Source organism: Synchytrium microbalum, assembly GCF_006535985.1.
Source record: "Synchytrium microbalum strain JEL517 chromosome Unknown SmJEL517_scf0065, whole genome shotgun sequence".
NCBI lineage: Eukaryota > Fungi > Chytridiomycota > Chytridiomycetes > Synchytriales > Synchytriaceae > Synchytrium > Synchytrium microbalum.
Genome location: NW_022158414.1, coordinates 53,527 through 66,991, shown reverse-complemented (window position 1 = coordinate 66,991; position 13,465 = coordinate 53,527). Strand labels below are relative to the sequence as shown.

The window sequence follows — 13,465 nt, the reverse complement described above, 5'->3', positions numbered from 1 at the left end:
ACATCGAGTCACATAATGAAGCCGCCGTATTATGCCTATCCGAAGCAGCGTCTTAGCTGTGTTTTCATTAAATGTAGAGACCTGTCGGTGAAAAAGATGTCAGCAAAATGTTGAGAATTATTTCTTGGTTTCATGGCTCACAGAGAATGGTGGATTTGCAATCCTCTGTCTTCTAGCTATATCTTCTGATATATGGACTGCTTCCCGCAGCAGCTCGTCCATCATTAAGTGTTTTTAGCTTGCTTGAACCGCAGCAAAGTTCCGACAAACAAGTTGACGACGTGGGCGGAATCAGAAGAACAAATCGACGCAAATCGAGACAGACAAAGTGTTTTAAATGGTGTAGAACTGCCGAATCAGTGATGGATCGGATGCGAAGAGAGCATTTCACAAAAGGTCCGCTTTGAGCAATAGAAGCGCTGAGAGAGGAAATCTCAGTCACAAAAAACACTAATACACCTTATTACATCGTATTCAGTCTATTCAGCTATGCCTTGCTTGTAATACACCTTGCGACTTCCTTCTCTTAATCTACAAACGCTAGCATAACTTGGTTGCAGGTACTTGATCAATCCCCTATCCCGCACATGGCTTTCATGACTGGCAAACCATTGCTTGGCTCCCGCTTCTCCATTGATGGTCAGCTCGTAATTTTTTGTGATGCGGCAATCCATGGCTTGACTTTCTCAAACATCCCAAGATAGCTACAATGGACGACGTGTGAGTGTTTCGTTCATCGAAGAGAGTTCACAGAAATATATTTCTTCGACTCACCAAGCCGAGATGTCAACGAATACACGAGCCATGGTGGTTTGGAATTGAGACGGAGTTCCTGATGATGACAGCACTGTCTGTTTCTTCGATGATACCACCGAGAGCCTCGTACAATCCTTTCAGGCAAGGTTTAGTTCTACGCAATAGTTTACGATCACGTTTTGCTACAGCTTCATTGTGAGCGGCCTATTGATAAAGCGAAGTAAGAAGGTTGTTTGCGACATCGGTTCAACATGTGTAGTACCTGCCCAATGAGAATATAAATCTCAAACATTTCACGTTTCGGGTGAGTACGGTCAGGACTGTAGGTTGACAACATGGCCTCGTACTCGTACCAAAGAGTTTCACAGAGTTGATTCATGAGTGCGAGTCGGATTCAATCGAGTGGGCTTTAGCAGTATAGATTTCCCGTATATAGTCACGCATCATGACCTTTTCATTCCCATCATGTTCGTCAGCCATACAGATCTCACACTACTAATTTCCAGAGGTCAATAGACTCTATGCAACCTTTCAGCCACTCATCATCCGAGCCATTTAGGAGCACATGTACCTTCTTTATAGCTAAGAACGACACGGCTCATATTGATAAGATCTATTGTAGGAGAACGTCAGAACATAGATTTGTCAATGAGTGAAGAAATCAAAATCTTTATCAAAATTGGCTCATTTCCGCTGCGAAAACGTGATAGAATGCAACTTACTTGTATAGAAAATCGAACCCATCAATACAAAGAATCTAAATTCAACTATCCGACAGCCTTTCTCGTGTGTTTCAGTTATGTCTGGCTAGTTTGTTGACATTTGACATTTGACGATTATAAGTTTGCCTCCCAGGTGGGATACACGCTAGACGATAGGATTCGCAACTTATTACGCGTATCTATGTTGGAATATAACTGCGCATCACAGCTTTTACGGCCGATTGAAAGAAAAGGAAGAAGCAAAACGGTCGACAGCTCACACTGACAATCCAACAAAGCAACAGAGATCACAACAGAACAACCATGCAGGCCTTAACTAAGCAGCAAATAGGTCTTGGAACTGCCGCAATAAGCATCTCGCTTCTAGGATTGGTACGGAACTGGGCTGCTGGAGGTGCTTGTTCGACAAAGGATTTGAACAAAAACTTGAAGGGCAAAGTCATCATTATCGTAAGTGGCAAACACTCTTTGATGGAATTTTCTTAAACTTTAAGAGCAGTAGCTTTGAAATTGCGCCCTCTTTTCGTTCTCTCTGTCAGCTCGATCTGCCTTATTGCTTTCTCACTCCCAATCTCAATCTCAAACCACCTTATTAGACCGGATCAAACACCGGAATTGGCTACGAAACAGCACTTCAACTGGCCAAACAAGGAGCCACTATCTGTGTCGCTTGTCGTCCGTCCCAAAAGACACACGATGCAGTAAGAACTATTCGTGAGAAATCAAAGAATGAAGATGTCTTTGCTTCAGAATTGGAACTGGACTCTATGGACTCCATTCGTGCCTTTGCTGAGAGGTGGATTAAGAGTGGAAAACCCGTAAGTTGCAAACTGTGGCGGGGTTCACTCGTTTGGGGTCACACATTTTGACCAAGTCTAATCCAGAGCTAACTAACTACAACTGATCTGAATAGATCCACATTCTCATCAACAATGCTGGCGTGATGGCAATTCCTGAGCGTCGAGAGACCAAAGATGGCTTTGAAATGCAGATGGGTAAGCTCCTTGATCAGATTCTGCAAGCTCAAACTTCTGACTCAATCTGTACTTAGGTACCAACCACTTGGGCCATTTCTTGCTCACGGAGCTCTTGTTGGAAACAATCAAGTCCTCAGCTCCCGCTCGGATAATCAACTTGTCCTCTATTTCGCATTCTCGAAATGGACCTGACAGCAGAGGATCTTTCATTAATGTAAGCTATATCCAGTTGCCACCGTCAACAGCTTTCAATGCGTGATAGCTAACTTCGATTGTAGTTTGACGACTTCCAAAGCAAGAAGGACTACGCAGGCCCTCGTGTCTACTCAAGGACAAAATTGGCAAACATCTTGTATACAGACAATTTGGCTAAACGATTATCTGGGACCGGTGTAACTGCTAACTCGTTGCATCCTGGTGTCGTGAGAACTGAGCTCATCCGACATGTGAATGTAAGCGGCCGGAAAAACCAATCCGGAAAGACATTTTGAAGCTTAAACGTGCCTTTTATCATAGATTCCATTTTATGCTTGGTCTCTCTATCCCATCGCCATGATCGTCACGAAAACGCCATGGGAAGGAGCTCAGACTACCCTCCACGTGGCACTGTCTGACGAATGCTCGCAGGTAACGGGCAAATATTTTGCTGACTGTGTCATCAAAGCTAAATCGGCACCTCAAGCCGAGTCTGTTGATGCTGAAAATACTCTGTATGAGATCAGCAAGAAACTTGTGAAACTTTGACGAGGCTCAATCGTGATAAAACGTGTGTATGTGAGTAGGTGAAAATAAAATATGACGTGAATAGCACGTTTTTCTCTAATTGGAATGAGGCTCGGAACCGCAACACAAGATTTGTCAATATATGATTGAAAGGCGGATTGACGACGCTGACACCTAATCCACGTCCTCTCTCATCATGAATAAAGAATGCACAGGCCAATAGTTTTGCTATGATAGACGATTAATGAGATTTCTTGCTACGGAGTGTTTGAATCATGCACAAAGACTTACCTGGACAGGCAACAAGTCGACCCACTATATGTGTACCAGTATACATCATGGGATAAGTCTAGCATGTGAAGCGAATTAGCGTAATTCTGACTCATTTTCTAGCTTGGTACATCGTGTTGGTTGGATTCTGACAGAAGTCTACTGCGGCTCCTCATGTCAAGCATTTTGCAACCCAATTTTGAGAATGGTTTCTGCGAGATCAAGAATTGGAATTCACTTTGATACCTGTTTTAATATGAGTTAGAATGATGTGGAGTGTCACGTATGTTGGAGAAAAGGGAGGGTTCTTGCAATGAAAGCAACAAATGTTGGAAAATCTGACACCACAGCGAGACTTACTAAGAGCGAGAGAGTAATGTTTGTAATTCAATGATATCATGCAATGCGATGCTCCTTTGATCTGATTCTGAACGAGATATGTTTCACTGCTCAGTGCTCCCGCAGCTCAAGCAACAGGGCGATGTTCAACAACCCACAATCTACATACCGCGAGGATATCAATATACGGACCAGGGCGTTATGTTGACGCGCTGAGTTCAGAATTTGTTTCAACTGCTGAGTGATGCGCAACTGATCCAGACACAGGAACGTGATTGTCGGATAAAAGCATATTTCGTAAATTTCAGAATATTATGCTGTATAGATAATTCGTATATATGCTGGAGTTCCAGAAACAGCAACCTCTCCTTCTCAAACGACGCAAGTCAAGTACATGACAAATACCAAAATACCAAAAAGACCATCTTGAGTAGCGACAACTCCACTGGCTTTAGGATTGCCATCTACTCCATCAATCTCAGTTCCATTGGTACCAGTAGAAGTAGTGTTTCCAAATGGATTCCTGGTAGTAGCAGTGATGTTTGATTCAGGAGAAGAGATACAAGAGTAATTGCCATTTACTACACCATTCTTCACTATTCGGTTTTGAAAGGGAAATGGGCATAAGTGTGTGCTGCACAAAGAAATCAGTGAGAAGCAGCAACTTACATTCACTCAAAGACCCACAACTAACTGGAGCAGCCACCTTCAAGGCACCATCAACGCTCTGAATCGAAGGCATTGAAAAGTTCCTCAGTGCCTTACTGGATACATCCACACTTCCCTTAACCGACACAAGAGCAGGCATAGCCAACTCCTTCAATATTGTATCATTGGCAACAAATATAGTACCACCAACAGCCTTCAAGTTTGGCATCGATACAGAACCAAGACCAGGATTGTTGCGAATAGACAAGTCCTTATGTACTTCCTTGACTGGTAGCGATAGGTTGCTCAATCGGGTTTCTGAGATGTCGACCTTGCCAAAGACGTGTTGAAGAGATGGGAGTGATAGTGATGAAACCTGGGTGCTGATAAAGTCACTGTTGCAGACAGTCAAGAGTGGGAAGCTTGCGGTGTTTCTGATTCCGAGGTGAAGGGCGTTGATGCGTTCCAAATTTGAGAATGTTGTAGAGTCGAGTGATGGATTTCCCTATGAGAAAATTTAGTTTACTGGTGGCTCTTTTTCGTTGCATCGAGTTCGCAATCACAATCCATAGCTTACATCAATCGTCAGAGTATCAAGACCAGATACAGTAACTCCAGTCAAGGATACCAGGCGTCCATTATTGACTACTTCTATATTCTTGACTGACGAGAGACCACCAAAGTCCAATGCACGAAGAGCTGGGTTGGTAGTAATCTGGAGAGATCCGACAGAAGTGAGAGATGGAATAGATAGTTTCTAAATATTAATAAAAGAAAATTGGAAAGCTTGTTAGTACCATATTGCATAAATAGTCATTAGTGTGCGTCTTTTTTTCATTTATACCTCCATGCTCGTATTATTCTGAACCACCATGTTACCACCGATTTCCTTGAGACCATCCAAAGCGACATCAGGAAGAGCAAAGTTCTTTTCAATTGTCAAGTCCTATATAAGCCAGTAAATTTTTTGTCAGAATTTAAGCTCTAGAACACACACAAACACATAAGCACATACATTTTGAATTTCAGTCAACGAAGGAAGAGCCACACTTAAAGTGAGATCATTTGATCCAATATAAAGACTACCCATTTTAGTGCACTGCCTATGTGCTGCCATGTTGGAGGATGTGAGCTGGACATTATCACATGATTGTCCAGCAACAAGTGTTGATAATAGCATGGTAGCAGCAGCCAAACTCCTGAGCATGTTTGATTTGGGGTAAAGATACTTGAAGTTCTGGGTCTTTGGTAATATCAGTACTGCTTTTGTGGGGGAAGTGAGGTTTGCGTCAAAAACTGAAGTGAGAGCTTAAACAGTTTGTGTTGCAAACAGAAACTTGACGTGACGTGGGACAAACCACGAGGAACACATACGATGGATATGAGAAAAGCATTTGACGTTTTATTATCGGCGAAACGGGAACAAGGAATTTCTTTAAACTTTTTAACTTGAACTAGACGATCCCGAGGATTGACTTGGCAAACTTGAAGACGATGATGGTGTTGCAGGCGAAGCCAGTGTAGCAACGTTACGATCAAAAACTGACCATTTTATCATCATTGGAACATTCTGTCTTCGTCGCCTCAATGATGGCTTGTCAGAGCACGATGGTGATTCTGGTGTGATAGCAGCTAAATCACTCGTCCTTAAATCCTTGTATTCGCGAAGAGATCGCTTTAGGTCTATATGAGGTGAACAATCGAGTTTCTAATAGTGCGATGGAGAAAATGGGTTAAAGCCAAATGCAGGAATTGGTTTCAATATTTTTTTTGGTTGGACATACCTCAATCAAAGAATCTAGTCTCAGAAAACGAGATCGAAGGGCCTCTCGATCTTGCGGTGTACCACTTGGAATGCAGGATACGAGACTTGAGATTAAACTAACACATGAGATCTACGAGAAAAAGCCAATAGACGTTAGCAATACAAAGAAACTGGAAGAATTCATGACCATGGCAGGATCACCATCGCGTTCAAGGCATCACGTTCCCGTACACTACTTGGCACAGCAGATACAGATCGTATACAAGTCCATCCGTTAGCTCGACTCCGTATCTGAACAAATGTATTCCTAGCCTTCTTGGACATGCCACTCCAATTTCGAGCTTTCTCGGTAACCATGTTTTCAAAATCCATCTTCAAAGAATCGAATCTCGGCTCTTCGGCGTCTTCTTGACCTTGTCCACGTAAATCTTGATGGCTTGACTCGACTTGACTTGATGAAGTTCGTGATATACCCTTTTGCAACAGACTATTCATTCTGGAGTTTTGCTCGAAACAGTCATGCTTCTTTTGCTGGCTTTTAGTAGAGCCCTGCCATTTCGTATCGTCTAAAGCATCGAAAACATTCTTCCATTCACCGAATCGAAGCATCACAGTCAGCAAATCAAATACTGCGATTCGATTTTGTACTGGTGGTTGAGAACGGTGGGATTCCAGGGATCGAGTCGGGGATTTGAGGTGTTGAAGTATAATGGCAGCGTGGATGCGTAAGGAAGGAATCATGGCTCGCCGTCCAATTTCGATTTTGCATAATGATTTTGTAATTTTGACCAATAGTAGATGTTTCTTCCAGGTAGATGTCGACCTGTTTGGTGTTTGTGTCAACTCAGGCCTACAAAAATCAGTTTTCCGCTGGTAAAATGACATACTTGTAAGAAGCATTTCTCACGCTCTCAAGCATCCGTATAACATTAAAAGCACCACGGGCAGCTATGAAGTCTTCCAACCACTTCGGGGATTCAGCAGCCACACAGGTTGCAACCGGAGTCAAATTCTCAAGTTCTTGAACAGGATTCGAAAATCTGAATCTCGAATTCATGGATATTGAGGATGCCATAAGAGTTGCATTAGACGGTAGATTCTAATTAGAATTCATGAGAATCAGTATTCTAGGGTGTATCTACATATGTTTGTTTGTCGTTCATCCTACAGCACACATACAATCTTATCACGATGAGCAACCACAACTTTCCATTTGAATTCAGACGAGGATATCTTCAATGAGTTGACTTGCTCTGCCGGTATTTGTAATTCGACCTATTGTTGATGGTTAAAAAAATGCAACAAAAGATTAATCCACCAACAAGCATTTACCAGTAATTCCATAAATAATCCATCGATAACATCATCGCTGGGTCGTAAATTTTGTGAAATCGGTGCGGCAGCATCTCCCTTTTCAAGTTCGGCTGCTGGCGCCAACTCTGCTTCATGAACTGTTGCATCGACAGAAGGGATTTCGACGGCTGGGAAGGTATCTGCCAGCTTGCCATCGTGATGGCAATTTGCAGTTGGCTGGATACGTCTGGCAAACATTGAGCGACCGCTTATCTTTCAATGGGTTGTTTTTGTGTGTGGTTGTGTTCTGAAGTTGGAAGCAAATCTAACTATTTTGGCCGTTTCTTTTTTGTATAAGCACCACAACAACCATACACACACAATGGATAGTTTCAAAAAGTATAAATTTCAATTAACTTCTCTTTATTCACAAAGCATCAGAAATTAACAACATTTTTACAACGACGACTCATTTATTGCAGCTTCCTTTTCAACTTTTTTTCTTCTTCACCTAAGATAATAATAGATAGACATCAGCAAAAAGGTCCCGGTTGGATAACTTGATAGGTTCCAACTTACCAAGGCGAATTTAATATACTCGAGTTCCTATCACCCAAATGGAAGTTGGGACGACCACCACTTCCAGCACAAGATGCTGTCTTGGGTTCAAATAGAGCCATAGGAAAAACTCCATTCTGACCAGTTCTTTGGTTTGTTCCACATCCCCACCTAAAACAAAAAGTACAGAGACGCGTGAGGTGATAGTTCAAGTAAGTAGTACTTAGAAAAAGACAAATAGAAAGGCATGACTGTGGACGTACCCATCATCGAATCGTTCTTCAAGAACCACCACGTCATCCCGAAGTATTTCAATCTCATCACGAAGCCTTGGTATGAATGGCTCAACACAGCGCCTATTTGCCAACGATCAAGATGAGTTCTTCTAGATTCACTGATTTGTTCTGTTTTGTATTGAGAACAAAAAACACCTTTGAGAAAGAAAACTTCTTGACAACTCACCACTCTTCTTGTAACCCTTTGGCGGGAACTTGATCACGATAAAGGGGTGGCATAGGAATCGTTGGTATAATCTCAGGGAGTTGATATTGTCCTTGTTGCTTTGAAGGTGGAAATACAGAAGCACGAGCAACTGTAAATTTGCGTTCAAGTCCACCAGAGTCGAATCCAGGCTTGCCAACTTGTCTTGGAGAGAATACAACAGATTTGGAAGCATGGACTTTTGTGTTGTCTGAAAACAAGATTGCAGTCTTGTTTTGAGCTCGAAGTCTCAGTTCTGCTTTTGCGCAAACCATGCATCCTAGCGTCATAACAAGAAAGGCCGAGACTGCAGATGCCACAAATACGTACTAAATCATTTGAAGCAAATTGCGGTTAAGAGCAGTGAACGAAAGAAGAAGTTGGTGCCCGTACTGCATAATACCATACCGTATCGTTTGGATCAGCTACAGCTTGAGATAGAGTCACTTGGAATAATTGATTTGCACTACTACAGCATGGATCCATTGTAGTAGGGGACATACAATATGATTTTGTGGTATTTGGATTGACAAATCCTATGCGTTGATAAATGAGTATGTCGCCAGGTCCATACTCCAGGATTTCAATCGTAGCAATGCGACATTCAGTCACGTATACATATACGCATTCATCCATGTCTGAAATCTCATTCCAAATCAATACAGTACCTTATACTCACCACATTGAGCAAGATCACTAGCCAAGCCAGACGAGCAAGCACTGTTTGGCAAGACATTACAATACATTGAAAATGGAGACTGCGACACATCAAATGTGCGCATATTCAACTGACTCTTTTGATTTGGATCAGCTGTTGTGCTTGCAATAGCAGTACATTGCAATGGATCAGCGTATGTGTCTTTTAGTGATTGAAGGAATGCGGCACATGTTGATTGACATAGTGGTTTGATTGTAATAGCAGCTGCTTCTGGACATTCAGCAGCAGCAAACGAGACCAACTATCATTAGGGCAAAATATGGTGAATTCCAATAAAGTAGTATGACGTGTCCAGTGGGTCTTCACATGTTACATCCAATAATCAAAACATGCGACAAGGCTTATGCGTTCATGAAATCACTTCATACGATGATGAGCTTACATAGTCACATAACACACTGGTATGGAATCTCAGACTGCCAGTGAAATTGGTGCATCCATAGGCTGATTGGAATGCAGCGACATAAGTAGGAGACGATTCAATAGAAGAAGCGATGTAAGCATCAAAGCTGGCCACATCAGTAAATCGATCGGAAGGCACAAGCCCTGTAGGTTGAATATGGTTGTGGTTTGTATCAGTGTTGGTTGAGAGGGTGACTTCAAGATGTTGACCAAGAAGCAACAACGAGTACAAAATACAAGAAATGGCAATGAATATATGATGTACGTACATGAACCAGTCAAATCCGGACAGCCTTTTGAGCCAGTAAGCTGAAAGCAAGGGGCAACAGCTGTAGCGCCCTGTTGAGCTACTCCTGTGACTTGAGCTCGACCAAGAGTAAGAGATCCTAGCCATAAGAGACCACATATCAATTGTCTCATATGTTCAATTCAATAATGGCGTATTCTTCTATGTTTTGTTCTTGTTTTTCAACCGCTTTTCGCAATGCACAACAGATTGTTTTTGGATGTGAAGATGACGCTTCAGCTTCAAGGCTTTTGTTGGACTTGCTGGACGAATAAGTCGGAGCTTGACGCGTACATTAAAATGAATTACGGCAAATTCTATAGTCAATTGTTTCGCCTTCTGAAATGTCACGGTCGCTTGTCGCTTGCTGTGTTTGACTTTGTCATGAAGCTTTCAAGCACGAAGAGGGAGAAGGGAGGGGCTATAGATACACAGATCTTGTTATTGGGTGCTTGCCAATAAGATATGCAAGGAGGCAAGCTCAATACTCGATATTTTCAGTTCCAGTTGGAGCTTTATGAACATCTGCTGTTGCAAAGATGCTAACCCTCAATACCGCCATTTTCTTTATCAGCTCGAGAGCCTATTAGACCATTTGCACTCGGGCTGGCTTCATGTGACTCGAATTTCTTGGATCCAGTCGAGTTAGCCGTTGTGAATGGAGCATTGCCACCCTACGTCAATGGATACCTACACGTACTCTCACCTGCCAGTTACGTCCTCAGAGAAAGTGACAAAAAGCTGAATCACTGGTTTGATGGGCGGCCATTACTCTCCCGCATCGAATTCAAGGCTCATACAAACAAGGTCCTGGTTTCCACTCGATTCTTGCTGCGACGAGGTACTACAAAGCATGCTGCATTAAGGAAGAGGCATGAAATCACGGTATGTATGCTGGTGGTAGTATTGCAGTATCCTTGATGAAGGGGCTTCAGCTTGCATCTCGTTGCGAGAACAACTAAGAGTAAATCTCGCATGATAGGTTGGGCCACAATCACCTACAACTATACCTATAATACCACCTCTTCGTAAACGATCAAGTGAAACTTCCGATCTAGCTGATGAAGGACCAGGCTACCCAAGCAGCTTCATCCACCTCGTAACACTCGACAATGAAGCATGTCAATCAGGATACTCTCTCATGGCCGCTGGACACGCTATGGAGCTTCGATTCGTAGACACTATCACTCTCCAACCAGAATTCACAATGAGTCTCATAAAACAACCAACACTGCCATTCTCTGAGAAATCATCATCGTACTTTGTGACGTGTCCCAAACCAAAGGTGGATGCAACAACAAAGGAGATATTCATGTCGATCCTTGAAATAAGCAGTAAAATTTCGACAATCCAGCATGTAATCAAAGCTCCTACTTCCAGACTGGTCATGAACGACCCATCAGCCTGGACAGTCATAGCATCGATACCAACACAACGAACCACATATCAACATACATTTGCAGTCACGCCAAGCTATATAATACTTATAGAATGTCCGTATATATCACCCAAGATAATAGGTGGGATCACCTCGACACGAAACCTCTTTTCGTCAATGAAATTTAACAATGCCGAACCAACACATTTTCACGTCATCCATCGAGTCAGTGGTAGAGTCAAGAAATATACTGCAACCCCAGTGTTTGCATTAAGTATAGTCAATGCTTATGAATGTACTGATGGTGGCGGCGGCGTGAATGTTGTTATTGATCTTGTTGGGTACAAAGACAGTGCAGTTATCGATAAACTTATGGTGGAAGATCTGAGGAGGAATGGATGTCTGGGAGGATTAGAAAACACTATCAGACGATACCTGTTGGAAGATGTATTACGTGATACCAGTAGTAAGAAGGGAAGAGTAGAGGCGCTTTCTATGGTAGGGTCACTTTCACTCGTTTTGTCTTGAAAGTACTCAACATTCTTCAATCCCTCTAGTTCAAATATCCAGTCGATACAGATTGGCATCACCTCACATCAGGCCGCAACATTGAATTCATAACAATATCGCCGAAATTCCGAAACGACAAAAACTATCGCTTCGTATGGGGTCTAAGCTGCCTAACCCCAAACACACCCTACTACGACACTGTATCCAAAATCGACATCTCCACAGGCGTCTACACCTCCGAATGGAGGAGAGCAGATACCTTTGTCTCCTTCCCTGTATTCATCCCCAACCCATCTGGCCGAGAAGAAGATGATGGATGTATAGTGTTTCTGGCACTAGATACTCGTGAAAAGAGAACAAGCATTGTAGTATTGGATGCCAAAGAGATGGGTGAAGTTGCTGTTATCAAGCTGCCTGGGAAGGAAGTCATTCCGTACGCGTTTAATGCTATTTGGCAAGAGGGGAGCGAACGTGGTGGATGGAAGGGTGATGTGGTTGTGAGTAGTAGTGTGGTGGATGAGGATGAGGAATATGGTCATTATGATGATTCCGAGAGCTTTGAGCATTGATGTAAATGTAAGTAAAACCAATATAAATTGTGTATATTCATTCGTTCAAATGGAACAAAATCTAGCTAGCACTTCTAAGTTGCACTACTTCTTTGCTGTCTATGTCATCCACGCTTGCTACTCCCGCTTCTGAGAAACACACTGCAAGAGAGCAGAAGAATACGTGCCAACTGCTGCTGCATGCGTCTCATAAGTCACGTAAGTCAAAATGATTACGCCTGTCTGTTTGTTCACAACACGACAAAACAGGCCAGAGCTTTGCGAGACTGCGTCTACAAAATCTGGCTGAATCTGCAATCATTACGCTCGACGTTACCACGGGTCATCGCCTTCGCTCCCGATACATCAACGGTACGCCTGCTGTTCCTGAATCTTTGTTCTTGGTTTACATCATTCCCGAGAAGTTTTGGAGTATGTCAAATGATTCATCTTATAATTTACTTGTATTTATACCGACACATGTATAGAATCAGCTACATTAGGAAGGTTGTTCATTTTGGACATCTACATCAAACATGCAGGCTCTTCCTGAACAAGACGAAGACGACTTTGGACTTGCCAGACTAGAGAACGATATGGAATTCGTCAAACAACGAGATGGAATCAGGATAAAGGTAGATTTGAAAAAGTCTTAACTCAGCATCACGTTATCGAGCAATGTTGTCTTGCATATCGTTATCGTACATTCTAGGATCTATACGATAACGGATACCAGACCTGCGTCAGAACTCAACGCATGTATTAAACTTGTTAGGCTGACATCGCCATGTACCCCTTCTCGGACATTCGAGTCACTGTGAATGGTTGGAAGACCCAAAATCATACCGCAAAGGACTCTTCTTTGAAGGTAATGGAGATTTCATTTGACTCGCACAAGATGCCAGAGGTGCAGAATGCTATGACTGCTTCCTCAAAGTCGAGTGCCAAACCTCTACAAGAAATCGAAAACAAGCCTTCACGATATACAATAGTCGTGGAACCAAAGAATGAAGATGATGATGACGGTATAACATGGTTATCATCTCCACCAAAAGGATTGGACCACGTTTTACGAGAAATGACAAAGTTTGC

At 42.6% G+C, this 13,465-nt stretch overlaps 2 protein-coding genes across 2 annotated transcripts; one reads left to right on the top strand and one right to left on the bottom strand.

The window, feature by feature from the left end:
* Window positions 1-1,781: 1,781 nt before the first annotated feature.
* SmJEL517_g05924 (uncharacterized protein) lies at window positions 1,782-3,241 on the top strand (the record flags this gene model as incomplete). The annotated part of the gene is made up of 7 exons (XM_031171850.1): window positions 1,782-1,928; window positions 2,075-2,296; window positions 2,392-2,473; window positions 2,530-2,669; window positions 2,734-2,907; window positions 2,972-3,165; window positions 3,238-3,241. 7 exons carry the CDS (start codon window positions 1,782-1,784, stop codon window positions 3,239-3,241), a joined length of 963 nt encoding a protein of 320 aa, XP_031022185.1.
* Window positions 3,242-8,000: 4,759 nt separating this feature from the next.
* SmJEL517_g05923 (uncharacterized protein) lies at window positions 8,001-10,071 on the bottom strand (the record flags this gene model as incomplete). Its single annotated transcript, XM_031171849.1, has 8 exons — window positions 8,001-8,004; window positions 8,073-8,222; window positions 8,315-8,407; window positions 8,514-8,860; window positions 8,940-9,067; window positions 9,211-9,490; window positions 9,632-9,795; window positions 9,921-10,071. The coding sequence occupies 8 exons, from the start codon at window positions 10,069-10,071 to the stop codon at window positions 8,001-8,003; spliced, it is 1,317 nt and encodes a 438-aa protein (XP_031022186.1).
* Between the last annotated feature and the right edge of the window lie 3,394 nt (window positions 10,072-13,465).